The sequence below is a fragment of the Triticum aestivum genome, chromosome 7B (assembly GCF_018294505.1).
Source record: "Triticum aestivum cultivar Chinese Spring chromosome 7B, IWGSC CS RefSeq v2.1, whole genome shotgun sequence".
NCBI lineage: Eukaryota > Viridiplantae > Streptophyta > Magnoliopsida > Poales > Poaceae > Triticum > Triticum aestivum.
The window spans coordinates 177,100,881-177,119,971 of record NC_057813.1 but is presented as its reverse complement, the minus strand read 5'-3'; the positions used below and the strand labels follow the sequence as shown (position 1 = coordinate 177,119,971).

General features: G+C 44.5%; 1 protein-coding gene across 5 annotated transcripts; it reads right to left on the bottom strand.

The window, feature by feature from the left end:
* Positions 1–418: 418 nt before the first annotated feature.
* On the bottom strand, positions 419–13,287 carry LOC123163089 (uncharacterized). Of its 5 annotated transcripts, none has more exons than XR_006481707.1 (6): positions 11,913–13,285; positions 8,780–8,874; positions 2,088–2,144; positions 1,942–2,004; positions 1,556–1,846; positions 419–1,067 (listed from the first exon to the last, which is right to left on the bottom strand). XR_006481707.1 is itself a non-coding variant. In XM_044580847.1 (2 exons), exon 1 carries the CDS (start codon positions 13,181–13,183, stop codon positions 11,933–11,935), a length of 1,251 nt encoding a protein of 416 aa, XP_044436782.1. In that variant the 5' UTR covers positions 13,184–13,287; the 3' UTR covers positions 419–1,067; positions 11,913–11,932. The 5 variants fall into 5 exon arrangements, 1 of the variants encoding a protein (XP_044436782.1); XR_006481706.1 differs by having other exon boundaries at positions 1,521–1,740; XR_006481709.1 differs by lacking the exon at positions 8,780–8,874 and having other exon boundaries at positions 11,913–13,287.
* Positions 13,288–19,091: the final 5,804 nt, after the last annotated feature.

The following is a 19,091-nucleotide window of genomic DNA, read 5'->3' as shown; positions in this document are numbered from 1 at the left end:
GTTTGGATTTGTGTCCTCAGGAAGGCAAGACTGCTTCGGTTCCCTCAAGGTGGACTAAGATTCTCCACATCTAGCTCCCGTTTTAATGGTGTTTTAATGGTGTGTCTAGCATCATCGAAGCGTATGTGAAAATGTGTCTCCAATGGATCCGGTAGGATTGGATCGATGGTGCACATGTTTCTTCATCAGCAACGATTGTTGTTTTGATGTGTTGGCTCTACGAGGGCTTAGCACGACAATTTACCAACTGCCTACATAACAAGTGCCTAGCTCCGTCGAGGGAGGGCGTCGCGCCTCTGGCTCACTTCTGTGCTTGTAGTCGTCGCTAGGTGGTCTACGGAGCTAGATGTAATTTTTATTATTTATAATGTTTGCTCATGATTAAAGATAAATAGATCAAAATTTCCCACAAAAAGAATGAAGAATTAAAGGAACAAGCTAGAAGCACTTCAAAGGAGAAGGGTTCAGGCACCAATTACACATGCTTACAGCAAGTGACCCATAATTAGCCTAATACTGTAGATGGTAATAGCAGGGTTGCTAATATTTCCCAGCATTCTGAAGTGAACTAGCCTATTCTGATTTGCTCACATTAGTGGAGAACTGAAAATCCATCAATGCGGAAAGAAGCGAGATTAGCCCAAACACATTAGCCCAAACTGAGATCCTCGTCCAAACTGCTCACATTAGTCCAAACTGAGATCCTCGTCCGGTATCAGAACCACAAAACGAGATTACTCCATGTCTGAAGATTGGGAATCAAATCAAATCATCATGCAGTAATATTGCCTCTGTTATTTGGATAGCCGACTTATGTGCCAAACGAGACTTTGCATTTCAGCATTTTTATTATTCTCGCCACCAGTTAACTTTTTTGCAGAAACCATTTTGATTAACCTTCAGCGGTTCCCAAACGTTTGGATGAACCTCATGTCCAGTTCTGAACCTGGACGGATATAAAAGGTCCAGGCGGTGCTGCTGGTAAGACTCACAATTTCAAATTCACCAGACACGGATATGTATATCGTGATTTTGATGGCCCTCTTATCCAGATGAGTAGGAAATTCCTGCAGAAAGACAATTCACTTTTTGAGACAACCATACTTAGCCAGTAGCATAAATAAATATATTCATAACATTTATTACCTCCGTCCCACAAAGCTTGTCTTATACAGCATTTATCTATATACGGATGTATCTAACACTAAAACGTGTCTAGATACGTCTGTATCTAGACAAATCTACGACAAGCTTTTTGGGACAGAAGGAGTACAAGGCAACCAAGTCCTAAAACGTGTATATGTATCAAGGCGAACTATATTCATTAGTGACAGAAAATGTATATGAAAACTTCAGTCAACAGAAATACTCGGTATCAGTCCACAAACATGATGGTAGTATGTATGCAGTGTTAAAATTAATATCTACGGAGGAAAAACAAGATCAACATAATGTTTAGTGCTATCTAAAAAAAATGATACTCCTTATGACCAAACAGTAGAACAGGATAGCCAAAATACCTAAAAATGCAGAGAAGAAAAATTAAAGGCCAGACCTACAGACTGCAGTCACAGCAAATGAGGCAAGGGCTGGCAATTCCTGATGGCACTGATTGCTTTGTGCTTGCCCTTTTATCATCTTATATCTGCATCCACTGTAATGCCATCCTCTGCAAGTCCAAACCCCGCCAACGTCCTCACACCTTTGATGATACCAGGTCATCTTCTCACCGTGTGCTGCCTGCAAAGGGATAAGGCTGCCTCTTTACACCTTTTCTATGTGGAATTTATTTGGTAATAAAACTTTGCAACCGGTGTATGTATCCAAACCAGGCTGGGCGGTAAATCTTGTGTTGAATCATGCATATGACATTGTAAAAACAGCAAGTTTGAGAGTCTAATCAACTGACGCTGAAATGACATGGTTTGGGTGTAGATGCACCTTTGGATTTGTGAAACGCCTCGCTGTGGTGGCGCATTTCCTTGACCCCAACTATTTGCCAATCTGCACAGGAACCATACACAATCAAACAAGCTGGGCTAATAATGGGGGTAGCGACCATACTAATATGGCATAGGAGGAGATACCTAAGATTGGAAATGGCGGTGACAAGCTGAGTTGCAGGAAGAAGACATGGCGACGAGCTGAATAGGAGGAAGGGAAAGTGGCAGGTGAATTTAGGGTTCATCATCAATTTGTTCGTTCAAGGACTTAGCACCACAGGGCTACGTATTTGCAAAGGGCAGAGATGATATAAGTAATATAACACACATACTACCAGCCAGCGCAGGCACCAATTCCACTTACATATATAAGATGATTAAATATTACTCCTCCGTTCTTAAATATCAGTTTTTAGAATTCAATAGGACTACATACGAGCAAAATGGAGTGAATCTACACTCTAAAGTAGTCTCTATACACCGTATGTAGAAGAGGAGTATTACAGATGGATGCATGCTATTACCCATATCAAATCAATTTGAGGAGATACAATCTTATTTAAGCTACTTCTAACTAACGGCGATCCTAATATATAATTCATGCACCCAATAAGTTAGCTGATAAATTCATGAGACAAGTATAGTGTGCACATCACCATTTTTATTAGTTATCACGCAACTAGGGTATTCAAAAGCAAAGCACACTGTCTCTACTCTCTACCACTGTCATATGGCATTACTTGATCCGATAGACAGTATATATTTCTTTACAATAGGATAGTCGGGAATCATTGGAGATAAGGATTAGTGAAGATTAGGATCAACAGTTACCCCCGGTCCACTCAAATCCCCTCACGGTCCACTTTTCTTCCACTCCGCCCCTGGTCCCCCCTTGCTCTGCACCCGCACCCTCCTCCGCCGTTGTACCTCTCCGGCCACCGCCCAGGCATCCTCGGACATACACAGCTCCCACCCACGGGCATGACCGCCTTGGACTATGCCGCCGTCCACCCAGGATCAGTCCGTAGCTAGGTACCCTCCGCCTCCCTGCCGCCGCCATCCATGGACACCACGCCCGATAGGTGTTCAGTCAAATGCCATAGGGCTTTTTTGTTGAACTTCTCGTTGTTTTCTAGAGTAAGCACGATGGCGGGGTACTCGGTGATGGAGGATGAGTTGTTGTGTGATGCGTGGAAGGTCGTATCTGCGGACTTTGTAGGCATGAGGCAAGGGCGCTCGCTGTTTTGGCAAACATGTGTTCTTCGTTTCTTGAGCAAAAGCACCTCACGCCCTACGACGTACACGTGATCCATGATCTCAATGTGAAGTTGGTAGCCCATCGGTGGTACACCATCTCCAACGCTGTCATGAAGTTTTGCGGTGCGGTTGCACGAGTGGAGACAATGTGGCCATCGCGCTCGTCGACCATGGAGATCATAAGTTTTGCTTCTTTTTGCTCTATATGTTGGTCAGTTCATTGATTCACTCAATGTTTCAACTTGATAATCATCAAGTTGTATAGCCCGGGCACGCTGGCGTGATGTACCACAGGACCAAGGGGAGGCAATTTACGTTTCATACATTGTTGGATGAAGCTCAAGGGCAACACTACGTGGGAGGACTTGTGCTGATTCTGACTCGAGTATCGTTGCATTTGGAATAGATGAATTCGAAGAACTTGTTGAACACCCGGTTATCTCAGATGTAATATTTACATTTGAACTATTGTTGTGCTAGAAATATTTGCAAGCTATTTATGGATGAATTGTGCTATTTTCTATAATGATTTTGAGTGCTATGGATAAAAAAGCAAGGGCGGGCATTTAGGGGACAGGGTTGGATGGACAGCCCCATATCCATGTACAGGGACCAGTCCGCAGACAAATATTGTGGCCGTTTTAAGGGATGGCATTGGAGATGCCTTAGCAACTCATCGATCAAGTCAAGAGTCATCCTATATATAAAAGGACTAGTGAGAATCTACTACAGTTCATAATTAAGCAAGAAAATAGTTGAGATTCTTCCTCAACCTTGCCACGCAGGGAGAGGGTTGTCTCTTAATCCCTCTCACTAAAACTCTAGCGCACACCATCGTATCATGGAATACCATTGCTTCAGTCTCAATGGGGACCAAATGGAGTGACGAAACATGTGAATAAATGACGCTGAAGCTCGAGAGATGAATAACCAGAAGGATAAGATGAAGATCACATGACCCATCCTGGTGAGGATGCAACTTTTTACTGCCAAAAACGATGCAACAAAACTCGCTAAACCAGCATTAAACAGTCTTCGTCATGTCCAGATGAAGGCAGGATGACCACCGCCATAAGGAGTGTCGGTACGCTGCCATCGGCAACAAAGGTCTAAACATCAGATGCAGACATGCGCTATGATCTTAACTTGTCCATTTGCAGCACAGCTAAAAGAACATCATTGGCAGGGTGGAAAGATAGATATGGCAACCTTCCACCATGGGTGGTGCTGCTCACAACAGCCAGGTCGTTGTACGTGACATCGCAACCAATCAGCCTTGAACCATCCAGCAAGAAGGGTGGCCTGCGATGCAAGAAAGTTTGCTGATGACTGCTAGACTCGGGGAATGTGGGCAGGCACCAAGGAAATGGTCCAATTGGTGTTAGCATGAGCATCCTGCAGTGCATGCTCATCGGCAGTGCCAACCGAAAAATGCAGATAATGAGCTTCACCACCAAGGAGGCTTCAATCACGTCATCAAAGCTATGTGTAAGGATGCTTGCTCTTTTGGAAGTGAAAGATCAAAGGAGAGCAGCAAACCATCTGGTCCGACGACTACCGGTGACAATCACCAAGCAACAGCATCAACCAGGAAGGGAGAGTGCCACCACACATGTGGCAGATGTAGACGCAGGGACTGCCATATGATCTGCTTGTCTCCTACAAATGGCAGACGTTGCCAGGCTAGCGCTAATGCAACAGGCTTGTGCTCTTGTCATGTCGCCTGCCATCAATCCTGACCTCGACGAGGTTTCAAAAGGCTACATAAAGGACTTTCTTATGCACGTCTCAGTGCTGGATGGAGGCCAGCCTCATTCCAGCATTTGGCGATGCAATGGGAAAGGGAAGGCGGAGACGGGAGAGGCGGCTCAGGAGGAGTGCAGCTCGAGAATGACATTCTTCTTCCCTTAGTGGTGTATTAGGGTCAGGGCCGACTCAGCAACCCCCACCCAGGGCTGATGCCCTTGGTAGCACATTGCTAATCAGCAGACGTCCATGGTCACCCGTGGTACACATCACGTGCCATGTGCCCTTCATAGGTCCAAATGCACATGCAACCCATGCAGTGAGGGGTCGCTCTGATGACACCAATAACGCTTTGGCCCAAATACTCTTAATGCACTGCCCACCTGTGGAGTAGCCCCACGTGTACATGGCACCCCTCTCACACTTTAGTCCCCACTTCATGTCAAAAGGTTAGCCTGCAGGTGCTGTGTTTGGAACAGGTGTAAACTTCCCATACGAGACTAATCCCATCACAGAACTGCACATGGGCCTCACACAAACGAGCAGGGTATTGCATTATTGCTATTTCACAGCTTCACCCAACTCCCCCTATGTTGCCTCAACATAGCTGGTCCCAAGCCCGGGTAAAGGAGGGTTGTGTTAGGCTTGGCAAGCCAACGTCAAACTCAACCACTCTCATGGAGATGAAACCCAAAAGAACATCGTTGGGGCGTAACCCTCTTAGTGGCGCCCCATATCATAACCCAGGTGTATTGTCAAATGGGTAAGGGCCGGGCTGTCACCCCCTTGGTGGCGTGTCGTATCTTGATCTGGATACGGTGACAAGTTAGCAAGGATCATGTCGTCGCATCCTTAGTGGCACGCTACATCGACACCCGAGTGTAATAAAAAAGAGCAAGGGTCTTCGCATTTGACACAACGAGTGCAAACGGTAAGGAAGCTAGCAGAGCCTAGTAGGATCTGCTTAGGTAGCTGGAACATAGGGTCCCTGACAGGGAGCTAGTTGATACAACGGTGAGGAGAGATGTTTATATCCTTTGTGTCCAAGAAACCAAATGTAGGGGACGGAAGGCGAAGGACGTTGAGAATACCGGCTTCAAGTTGTGGTACACAGGGACAACTGCAAACAGAAATGGAGTAGGAATCTTGATCAACAAGAGCCTCAAGTATGGAATGGTAGACATCAAGAGGCGTGGGGCCCGGATTATCCTAAGCTGGTAATTGGGGACTTGGTTCTGAATGTTATCAGCATATACCCCGCAACAAATAGGCGACAATGAGAACACCAAGAGGGACTTCTAGAAAGGCCTAGAGGACATTGTAGGAGTGTGCCTATTGACGGGAAGCTCTTCATAGGAGGAGACCTCAATGCCCACGTGGGTACATCTAACACAGGTTTTGAAGGGGTGTATGGGGGCTTTGGCTATGGCATCAGGAATCAAGGAGATGTCTTAAGCTTCGCTCTAGCCTACAACATGATTGTAGCTAACACCCACTTTAAAAAGAGAGAATCACATCTAGTGATTTTTAGTAGTGGTTAACACTCTAGTTAGCCAGATTGATTTCATCTCTAGAGAAGAGAAGACAGGCGTGCTTGCCTAGAGTGTAAGGTGATACTCGGAGAGAGTGTTGTCCCTCAACATAAGCTTGTGGTGGCTGAATTCTGCTTTCGGATTCATGTCCAGCGGGTAAGCGCGCCAAAGTCGCTAGAACGAAGTGGTGGAAGCTCAAGGAGACAGCTCAGGCTTTCAAGAAGAGGGTCATTAAGGAGGGTCCTTGGGAGGAAGTAGCTGATGCAGACAATATGTGGATGAAGATGGCAACTTGCATTCGTAAGGTGGCTTCAGAGGAGTTTGGAGTTACTAGAGGAAGTAGAAGCAAAGCTAAAGATACTTGGTGGTGGAACGATGATGTCCAAAAGGCTATTAAGGAGAGGAAAGATCGTTTCAGACACCTACATCAGGATAGGAGTGTAGACAACATAGAGAAGTACAAGGTGGCAAAGGACACAAAGCGAGTTGTGAGTGCTGCAAAGGGCAGGTGTATGAGGACCTCTACCAGCGCTTAGACACGAAGGCGAAAGGAAAATCTATAAGATGACCAAGATCCGAGAGAGGAAGACAAGGGATGTCAACCAAGTCAAATGCATCAAGGACGGGTCAGATCAGCTTCTGGTGAAGGACGAGGAGATTAAGCATAGATGAAGGGAGTACTTCAACAAGCTGTTCAACGGAGAGAATGAGAGCTCTACCATTGAACTGGCCGACTCCCCTGATGATACCAACAGGCATTCTGTGTGGCCAATCCAGGAGTCTGAGGTCGAGGAGGCAAGGCGATGGGCCCTGATTGCATCCCCATTGAGGTGTGGAAAGGCCTCGAAGACAGCAATAGTATGGCTAAATAAGCTTTTCAACCTCATTTTTCGAGCAAAGATGCTAGAACAATGGAGGCGGAGTATATTAGTACTCCCTCTTTCCCAAAATATTAGGCAACTAAGCCTTTTAGAAAATCCCAAAATCTAAGGCGTTTTAACACTCAACTCTCGATGTCCTCTCATGTACAATTAGCGTAAGCTAACCATTGCTAATCCTGGATCAGCCAACCATGTTTGTTGAAGGATATAATGAGAAACTTTCTATGACCATGGCTCAATAATTTTCGACTAGCCTTGCGCTAATTTCCGTGCCAAAAGCTTATACGCCCTACATAATGGTAAGGAGTACCAATCTTCAAGAACAAGGGGGATGTTCAAGGTTGTACTAATTACCATGGAATTAAGCTGATGAGCCATCAATGAAGCTATGGGAGAGAGTCATTCAGCACCGGTTAAGAAGAATGACATGCATGACCAAAAATCAGTTTGGCTTTATGTCTGGGAGGTCTTCCATCGAAGCCATTTTCTTGGTACAACAACTTTTGGGGAGATGCAGGGAGCAAAAGAAGGACCTGCTATGCTGTTCATTGAGTTGGAGAAGGCTTATGATAAGATACCGCGAAGTGTCATGTGTTGGGCCTTGGAGAAATATGAGTCTCAACTAAGTATATTACCCTCATCAAGGACATGTACGATAATGTTGTGACAAATGTTCAAACAAGTGATGGGGACACTGATGACTTCCCAATTAAAATGGGACTGCACCAAAGGGTCAGGTTCCCTAAATCTACCATAATCATCTAAATTAGTGTTTCTACATATCATTTCTTGCTGATGATCGGCAGTTGGCATCTTATTCAAGTCATCACAACTTATGGTAATCTACCTTTCAGGTATTGAAGTTTCAGAATTCAAAAAAAAAACTTCCTGGAATCTAGTATAAGTCTGACATGAAATTAAAAATTACCATTCACTAAACATACAATGTCACATAATTTTAGCACCATCTACAAGCAGAACTCCAATACTTAAAAATTCATCTCAACCCACAGTTCCATGAATGCCTCGCTGGTATCTTCAACATTTAATGTTGTTCAACCATGGAATCACTTGTAAGAAAACAGGCGACTAAAATTTTAATATGTTTTTGGTTGTTGATTGCATGTAGCTGGCCTGAAGTACTGCTACTGTTGACTCCTTCATGAGGCATCTCATTTGTCAAAACATCCTATAACTTCGCTTGTATTTGCTAATTCACAGCCACAAAAAGTTCAACTCAACCCAAAAAATCCGCACATGCCTCACCACTGTCTTCAACAATTAATGTTGCTGAACCATGTAAGCAGTAAAAACCAGCTAGTACAATTTTAATATGTTATTGGTTGTTGATGGCATGAGCTGGTATGAAGTACTGCTACTACTGATTCCTTCATGAAGCATCTCATTTGTCCAAACGTACCTATAACTTTGATTGTAGTTCCTATCAAAGCCACCAACAAGTTGCTAGCTTCAATCCTGTATTGCTGGATGCAAACTACTGTTCTCAAGAATTACCTGTTATCACAAGAAGTTTCATTGGTGTGGCTGCAACAGCAAAGGGTAAAAAAATAACATAGCAGAGGTTCCTATCACCTTACAAAGGTTTAACAGCACTGTCAAAAGTAATTTCTAGCAATGCATGTAACTGTTCAAACACTAAAATGCCTGATAATACTGTGAGCAGTATAGTTGAATACTTGACTATCTTGCTGGACACAATACTTACAAGATTAATCAACATATTAACAGAAGAACTTAATAAATCATTCCTGCTTATAAAGTTCTGGGTTGGTGGTCTGGTCGTCCGTTCAGCCCTTCCAGTGGCGGAGCTACGTACAATGCTGAGGGGGCCGCTGCCCCCCCAGCCGTGGCATATTTACTGAAGGAAAAAAAATAAGAGCCCTAAATTAAGAAGATTATTGTCATTTGGCCCCCCCAAAGGTATATTTTCTCTTTGGCCCCACCTTCGATTCTCTGCTAGCTCCGCCACTGAGCCCTTCCTAATAATCCTACTTATAAAGCAGTGAATGGGCAGAGAAGACACGGCAACAACGGTGGAGCAAAGGAAATGCAGGTTATGGAGGCTCCAATTACGGTTAGGGTGGGGTGTGTGTACGGTAGGGGGGTGGGGGTAGATGGATGACCTTATCTGACACAGCACAAGGTTGTGGAGGAACAACTACACCTTGCTGCTACAAAGTGTAAATTGCTGGAATTGACGGAACTACTTCAACATGTTGGGACGCTAATACAGGCTGATATGGCAGCAGGAGTTCAATCCAAACCTCCTAGAGCACAAGATCTTGTCCAAGATCTTAGATCAGAACACTAAGTTCTATTATAGGAGTTCTGTTATAGGTAGTGGGATACATAGTACGCTTACAAACTAGAGGTGAGGACCTCTATTTATAGGCATTCGGAAACCTTCACACCTCAACTTCTACTCATAGCTAGAAGACTCTAGAAAACAGCAGCTAAAGCAAACAAAACAAACAAATACTAGACTCGAGTAGAAGTATATAGTAGTCGTCAAATGGATTTGATTTTCCGATTTTATTTTAATTTTTCTTCTCCTTCTTTCTATTGTTCCTCACCATTATCTCAAGGCCGCGCTACCGGACTTGCAACTGTCATAGCAACCAAAATCGAGTAAGGAAGTTGGAGGTCGGAGAAGATGGAGTCGTTGCATTTCAGCTTATCAAGATCGAATGTGGTTCGGGTAAATTGCAACTGCTGCACTGCGCATGCTCCCAAACTCACATTCGAGAGAGTCAACACTCCTCTCCTACAAACGTCAGCCAGTCGTACCTATGCTATAAGCCTTCGATCCCAGAGTGAATTAATTCAACATATAACTCGACTAAACATACTTAAAAGACTGAGTTTACTAGAGTCAAATATAAAATTTAATGTCGATTACATTTGCATGGCACCGGCAACTTACTAATGGTACTCCCTCCGTTCCTAAATATAAGTCTTTTTAGAGATTCCAATGTGGACTACATACGGAGCAAAATGAGTGAATCTACATTCTAAAATATGTCTATATGCATTCGTATGTAGTTCGTATTGAAAATTCTAAAGGGACTTATATTTAGGAACGGAGGGAGTAATAGAAATCCAAGTTGTGTGACATAATCATAATTTTTTTGTGATAATGATATTTTTATTTGATATTTCACTCTACTGATAGTTGATCCAATTATGTAGCACATATTCGACTGGATGTTGTGAAACATGATTTGTATAACTACTCCCTCCGTTCCTAAATATTAGCCCTTTTAGAGATTTCAATATGGACTACTTACAGAGAAAATGGGTGAATCTACACTCTAAAATATGTCTATATACATCCATATGTAGTCTGTATTGAAATATCTAAAAAAGCTTATATTTAAAAACGGAGGGAGTACAATGCTGAAGGTACTAGATGGTATGGTTACAGGGGATTATACAGACCTAGGCTAGATGAGCGAATAATTGAGATATAATAGATAGGTTCTTCTTGCCTAGCTCAAACATAGATAGATGACATCCTTAAGCAGTGCATGCTTATCCTTGACTTTTCCTAACACAACATGAACTCCTACGGAACCAGCGCCTTTTGATCTTAGATTATACATCCTTTTATAATAATATTTCCCACAAGACTCTCGCACATCCATTTATCCACAATCTCCTCCTGTGATACGACCATGACCTTGGCCTTCTTGATGGCAATTCTACCGCATTCGAACTACCGATGCACTCATGGAACACACTAAAATCCACAACGCCTGAGGTAAATGACCAACAAAATGGGAATACAGGTACATACAACAAAAGCAATGCCACTTTTCCCATGCAGTAACCAAAACACTCTACTCATCAGTTACACTAAGTGGTAAATCATTTTCAGATGGGCTTGCTTTCAAAACAGCTGAAGAAGAATAGGTTCAACAAATGCAAAAATGATCACCTCTCTATGAAAATAAATGGACAGGGAGCTAGGGAGCCAGAGACACAAAGGCAATTGAGTGTACAGGCATGTCCTAACTGATTCGCTGTTAGATGGAGCATCAGGCAGCACAAAATTACTTGACTAAGCTATGAGTTCCTCCCAAATGAGGGTTTGCTTACTGCTTCATTTTTCAGATACTAAGCTTTCTTACTCCCTCCGTCCGAAAAAGCTTGTCCCTCAAATGGATGCATCTAGCACAAAGTTAGTGCTAGATACATCCATTTGAGAGATAAACTTGGGACAAGTTTTTTCGGACAGAGGGAGTACATATCTTGATATGGACAAATATACCTACCACACAAACCAGTCAACTACTGAACAAGTATGAATTCCTAGTTTATTTAGCTAGCATCACCGCAACATATTTGCAACGGCATTTTGAAGCGTACATGCCTTTTCAATAGCAAATAAATAACCTATGCTTTGCCTACCAACAAAGTAGTAGATGCTGTTTCCCTACAACTGAAACAACACTGTAGAGGGCAGCACAGGATACAGTTACTGAAAGCAAATATATAACTGTAGTTACAAATAGTGCAAGAATTCTCCGTACCTCCAAAAAGAAGCCGCAGTCTATGTCATAGGAGTTATGCCCTCACCACCTTCACCAACATGCATGTCCTTTCCATTGGGCAAGGTCTTGTTTCCATTGCTTTCAACATCTGTCTGCTTACTTGACTTCCTCTTGCTATATTTCTTCTCATACCGATCCACCTTATGCCAATCCACCAAACTATTATGTTGTTTAGTCTCAGGAAGACCTTTCCTTTTACCTCTGGGACTCTCCTGAGGGCGTTTACCTTTACACTCCAGTGCAAGAACCACAGGGACTGTGGGATCAGATCCTAAAGCCTCAGATCCTAAAGCCTGACTAGCATTCCAGTTGCTTCCCATCTCTGCTCCGGTCTCGAGATAGTCCAGATGATCCATCATATTGGTTACACAAAGTCCCAGATCCTCATCAACCTTCCTCCCATAAACCAATCCGTTCTGCCTCTTGCCCTGTCTATTGCCCTGCCCTGCCAAGACAGCCACAGGTGCACTGCCAGAACGTGAAATCCTCGGTGATCCGTTGATCGCCAAATGAAGCTGCAGCGCCAATGCCTCATCTGGCAGGTCCAGATCACCGGGACCCTTGCTCTCTGACCCCTCGCCTACAGGAACGAGGGCCATCGCATCCTTCCAAGCTGGCCTCACCTCCTCCACAACCTTCCTCGGCGAATTCAACTTAGCAGCAGCGACAGGCCCCCCCTTCCTCCGCACTGCAGGACTAGGCTCTCTGATGACCAACTCCAGCTTAGGAACGGATTCGGCGCCCTCATTCTTGCTACCCACCTTCACTGTGGGGCAGCAATCGACGCAGACGAAATTCTCCAAATCTACAGGCCGGATCAGGGCAGTACGGTGCTCAGCGGGGATGCAGTGGTGGTGGACGCAGCAGTTGCAGCTGCGGCAGGTGACCGAGTCATCGTGCGGCAGGTTGTCGAGGTTGAGGCAGTAGGAGCAGACAGCGCCAGAGCGAAGGAGGGAGATACATTCAGAGCAGAGGAGGACGACGCGCCAGAGGGAGCGGAGGGGACGGAGTGGACGTCGCTTGGCGCCCGGCGCCGGCTGCTGGAAGCGAACGGAGCAGCAGTGGCAGCGGTTCAGATCGGGCAGGCCGCGCGTGGGCGCGGGGTGCGGCGAGGTCGGGCGGGGGGGTGCTGCACGGCGGCGCGGGCGATGTTTCGAGAGGAGACGGGACGGCGGGGTGGCGGGGTCGGCGTCGGGGACGGGGGCGGCGGTGGCGGTGGCGGTGGCGGAGCTGGGTGCGGCTTGCACCATGGGAAACCTAGGGTTTGGGGTGGGTGGTGGGGAATCCGGCCCGCGGAATGGGGTTTGCTTGGTCGCGATGTATGTTGCCCGGTGGTGCGATGTTCCGGGGAACCCAACTAGATTTTGGAAAGGGGATGTTTTGCATTTTGTTTGAATATAAATCCATTCGATGGCATGGCTGAGAGCTTGTATCTTCCAATCCCTGTTTCCAAGTCCGTTTGATTTCTGTGGGGTTTTTTAGATTTTTTTGCAGCCTTAAAATCAAAAGGTCAGGAAATGACACGTGCATTAGTTTAGGATATGATAGTGTACTATTTTCGTGTGTGCTTAGTGATTCTCTTGTTTTGGTTTGCCGGTTAACTTTGTGGATTGTCGGGCGGTGGTTTGTTGCTACATGTGATTTGACCATGATGCATCATGTCATGGTTGTTCTTATGTTTTTCGAGGGGGGGGGGGGGGGTTGCCAGTTCGTCTTCTTCCTCTCTTTGTATCCCATCATCTCTGGAAGACTCCCACAAAATATAAACACATTGCCACCGACGTACAAGCCTATAAAAAAGGGTTCTTCTCCTTTTCAACATTCATCGTCGTCGTCTATGTTATTTGCCACAACCGCCATGAGTAGATGTCCTCCGAGTTGATCATCACCACCATCCTTGTCATTCAGCAATCCGTTGTCGGCTGCACTTCCGTAGCCACCCACCTCGCCAGCTTCAATGTTGCCAGTCGGCTTAGCTCCTCGCAAAAGCACGACGGCACATTGCAGCATAGCATAGGTGAACGCTGCCAAAAGACGGTGTTGAGGGCGTCTCCTCATTCGGGTTGCGCATATTAGCGGCTTTCCACGCGGCCATGCCCATCACTCTTCCCTCCCTTCTCTCGACGACGACGGCGGCCATGTGCATGCCGTTCATGGCCTTCTTGGCAAGTGGCGGCCACGTCTGCATTGTCACCTCCCTCTTGGTCGGCCATTGCATGAGGCGGCGGCGCCCTTATTTGCGTCGTGTGCGCCAAATGTGCACGCCCCGTGCACGTTGCTGACGAGCGACCACGACGCGTAATCGTAGCGCACACGTATGTGTTCGTCCATGCAGCTAAGAGACGCATCCTCGCGCTTAGGTGGCAGTTGCTTCTCGGGTCCCCGCGCCTGCAAGACGCATCAACCTCACATGGCGGTGCCCCCGCAATTTGCCGCCCCGAGCTTGCATGGCCCTGTTCCGGTGTGAGATACAGCTAAGGAAGATCTTTGCCCCACACCGAGCAGACGTAGATGCTTTTCCAGTGTGGGTTCCCCTATTTTTTTCTCTTTGAGTATGGATTGATTGATCCGCACGGTGCATATTGCAATGGCATATGCAACGGAGCTAATAATCTCTTGATGCCAGCGACCTCACCGGGGAGGCGTGATTCTTGGATACACTTATAATTGCAAATGTTGCATTGACCGGAAGATTCGATTAAGTTTCACACAGCAGATTGCAACAGCCCTTTGCTCATCGAAGATACAGGTAAAATTGCTCAACCCCCATCGTATCAAGTTGGTGTATCTAGTAGAAGTTTTTTTTGTCACGCAAAGGAAACTAATATGTGTGTTTAAACACTGATGTGCCCGTGCGATGCATCCGTTTGTCGGATTAAATAATACATTGAAAGCACAAGTGCTCCCTAGGTGATTTTGGTAATTAATGTCAACATATCTTTTGTTGGACTAACACTTTTATCTAGTATTTTTCAGACAAGTTCAACATTGGAGTGGCATGGACTAAAGGATGTGGGAACTCCTTCAAGATGCTAAGGACAAAGGATTGTCTCAAGCTTCAAGCTCAAGACTCTTCATCTTACATTTTAGTGATACAAGATCACATTGAGTCTATAGGAAAAGCCAATACTATCAAGGAGGGATGAGGTGTTGCTTAATGAGCCTCTTGCTTCATGTGCTTAGTGATATGCTCCAAAACCCTCAGCTACTTTCTCACATCCACAAATGACCTAAACCTAAAACCAAAATCGGCCATACCGATTCCTTCTATCAGGCGCCACCGAGTTTGGATGTCTTAGCCACTGCCACAAACCCTAGGCAAATCGGTCTTACCGATAGGGATCTCGGTCTCACCGAGATGGGATTATAATCTCTCGGTGTATGTCCATTATCAAAATCGATCTCACCGAGTTTGAGTAATCGGTACTACCGAGATTACAATGCAAACTCTCTGGTTAACTTATTATCAAAATCGGTCTCAGCGAGTTTGAGTAATCGGTCCCACCGAGTTTGCCTGACCAACTCTCTGGTTAGCTAATTACCAAAATCGGTCTTACCGAGTTTGTGTAATCGGTCTCACCGAGATTACGTTATGCCCTAACCCTAACCATATCGGTCCTACCGAGTTGCATTTTCGGTCCCACCGAAAATCCTAACGGTCACTAGGTTTACTAAATCGGTCTGACCGAGTTTGTTGAATCGGTCCCACCGAGTTTGGTAAATTGTGTGTAACGGTTAGATTTTGTGTGGAGGCTATATATACCCCTCCACCTCCTCTTCATTCATGGAGAGAGCCATCAGACTAAACCTACACTTCTAACTTACCATTTCTGAGAGAGAACCACCTACTCATGTGTTGAGGCCAAGATATTCCATTCCTACCATATGAATCTTGATGTCTAGCCTTCCCCAAGTTGCTTTCCACTCAAATCTTCTTTCCACTAGATCCAAATCCTATGAGAGAGAGTTGAGTGTTGGGGAGACTATCATTTGAAGCACAAGAGCAAGGAGTTCATCATCAACGCACCATTTATTACTTCTTGGAGAGTGGTGTCTCCTAGATTGGCTAGGTGTCACTTGGGAGCCTCCAACAAGATTGTGGAGTTGAATCAAGGAGTTTGTAAGGGCAAGGAGATCGCCTACTTCGTGAAGATCTACCGCTAGTGAGGCAAGTCCTTCGTGGGCGACGGTCATGGTGGGATAGACAAGGTTGCTTCTTCGTGGACCCTTCATGGGTGGAGCCCTCCGTGGACTCGCGCAACCTTTACCCTTCGTGGGTTGAAGTCTCCATCAACGTGGGTGTATGATAGCACCATCTATCGGAACCACGCCAAAAACATCCGTATCTCCAATTGCGTTTGAATCCTCCAAAACCCTTTCCTTTACATTCTTGCAAGTTGCATGCTTTACTTTTCGCTGCTCATATACTCTTTGCATGCTTGCTTGCTATGTGTTGTGGATGTTAAAATTGTGCCTAAACTCCACTTAAACTTAAAAGGGCTAAAAACTGCAACTTTGGTACTTAGTGTCTAATCACCCCCCCCCCTCTAGACACCTCTTCTCAAGGTCCTACATACATGCATGAGCTAATCACCTTGGGAGGGCTGTTAAAATTTCACCGTGAAAGTACATCAGATAGTGAGAGAGCTATGGGACTAACCTGTGTGGTTGTTTACTGAAACTAAATTGTTGCTAATCTGCTTCAGTTATGAAAAGGTTGGCAATTGTTTTGTATGCATTAGGTGATAAGCAAGTGAAAGTAGTTGAATGGAAATGGTATGTTTTTCATTGTGGTTGTTGGATATATTAAGCCTATGAACAGACGCTAGGAGGTTATTCGAAGTTTAGTTGGTTGTTGAAGAAGAATCAATTCATAAATGAAATCTTCACGTCAGTGGAACCTGAAAACCCAAACCAATTTCAGTAATCTCGTTTCTATAAAAGAGAAAGTAGGCGGAAGCCTAAGAGGGCCAACCGAGCGAAGCTCTTTTTTTTGTCGTGCCGTGAAGTGCAATTTTCTTGTATGCGTTTTAGAGAGGTTGTCGAAAAAAGACGATCTGTAGAGATTCCCCATCTATATCCAATCGAGAATAGAAGCGAGTCACTTCCGGCGTTGGCTTGTAGTCTCTGCAGTCGGCACACGCACGCGCCCGCCATCATGCCTCCTTGGTTCGGGACGAAGCCAAGCGAGACATGCGATAGACTAAGGAAGCGCCCACCCAGCAGGAGGGCTAAAACCTGTAGTTTTGAAGTTGCAAACTCCAACTTCGAAGCTGGAGTGCTTTAGCCCTTTTTAAGCAAGAATCACCGTTTCAGCTTCATATAGAAGATATGGATTTCTATATAATTTAGCCAATTGAATTTTACATTACATTGTGCCTGTCTCGGTGAAGTTGTTAGTTTGGAAAATCGTGCACCGAAAATTGGTAGTCTGACAAATAGTGTACCGAGACTGAAGTTGCTAATCTTGTTGCATAAGACATGCCTTCATAAAAAGAATGTAGGCTTCCCTACTTCCACCCCTTCTGATTTGCTTCCTTCTTGTAGTTATAATAAAGGCATTATATCATAATCTTCACTTTTGTATCCTAGTGCATTAGACTAGATGGAATAAACTGATATGCTAATAAACAAGTAAAATGTACTCCTTACTTGAAACAAAGGAGAGGAAACATTCCTCTTCATTATTTGTAGTGTATTTTTCAAGAATTGCTCTATAATATGTTGTGCCCTTAGTGCAGAAGAAATAATGATGCTAACTTGGTGTTTATAGTGACAAAACAAGGGTCAATGATTGTATTAGTGCTTCTATGATTGTGGTGTTCTATTTTTCATAATTCCTACATCCCGTCGCATTCTCTCTCTCTCTCTCTCTCTCTCTCTCTCTGAGATATTTTGGACCTCTTGGCAATTTACATGGGGTAGGGTACAATGGTTGCGTGTGTTTTGCGGGTTTCTTTGTGTCGTGCTTGATTTCAGTTTGGGAACTAATCAGATGCCTTTGAAAGTCCTTTTAACTTTAAATTTTATCATGATTTACACATCTTTGAATAAGGAAACATTGTCCAAGTGCATAGCTTCTGAATAGATTGATTCCATGTTGTTTATTTTGTAGCATAGGAGAGTTGTTTTGCATGATAGAAAAAGTTACGGTGGGCAAACTTGTGAATATTGAATCTTTGAGTGTTGTGCCATTTCTAGAGAACCAATCTTAATTCTGAGTGTGGTCATTCTTTTTCTTGCATTCATTTCATTCCGACATCGTTAATCTCCTACCCGATGACTTTCGCTAGCTCTATCCTAGCCCACTACAAGCATAATTCAGCCCCAAGCAATGTTGGTTCTAACGATCATCAAATGCCCAAAACACTAAGGACGAGGGAGGGAGAGGCACAACACAACAATAGCTTTGTATTATACCCACTTCATAATGCGGTTAATCCGTCTCTGGTTAGTTAAGAATGTGGGCAATGTGATGCTTCTAATGCAACGTTGTTGATGAATTCATCCGAGGAGGGAGAGAGGCAGAGCAGTAGTATTGGCCTCGGAGAAGATTAGCAAGGGAAGCTCATATATTATTTTGCTCTCTTCCTTGGTAAATCTAGTACTAGATATGTGAAAGGTTATAACTCATAGTACTAGTGTGCTTCATGTATGTTAATTGGCAAAAAAGGTAGTAATATACCAATGTACATTCTTTATATTGATGTTTACTTTGTCCTTTTCTCCTTAAAATAATTAGTTGTTTTCGGCAACCAATGCAAGTTTTCACATGTTAAAAGATGGATTGCATTGACCATTGTCTCGCTTAATTGACGTCATTGTCCATCTTTTAAATTTAGCAAATTGAGTATATTATCTCGCTTTCAATATCTCTCATTTGCTTCAGTATGTTAGTGTTTTCTTTTCATATATCTTTTTTTTGAAAGGAAAGCGGTAGGGGAAGCCCTCCACAGCGAGTTTTTTTTTAAATAATAAGAACCCAAATTCGCGCCCGTGAGGACTTGAACCTGGGTGACTGGGTTGTACATCCACTCCACTAGCCAAGTGAGCTAGGCTCACTTCCTTTGATACCTCACTTCTTCCGACCTTCTTGATTTAGCAATTTGAGTATTTCATCCTGCTTTTGGAGATCTCTCGCCTACTTTTGCTATCTCT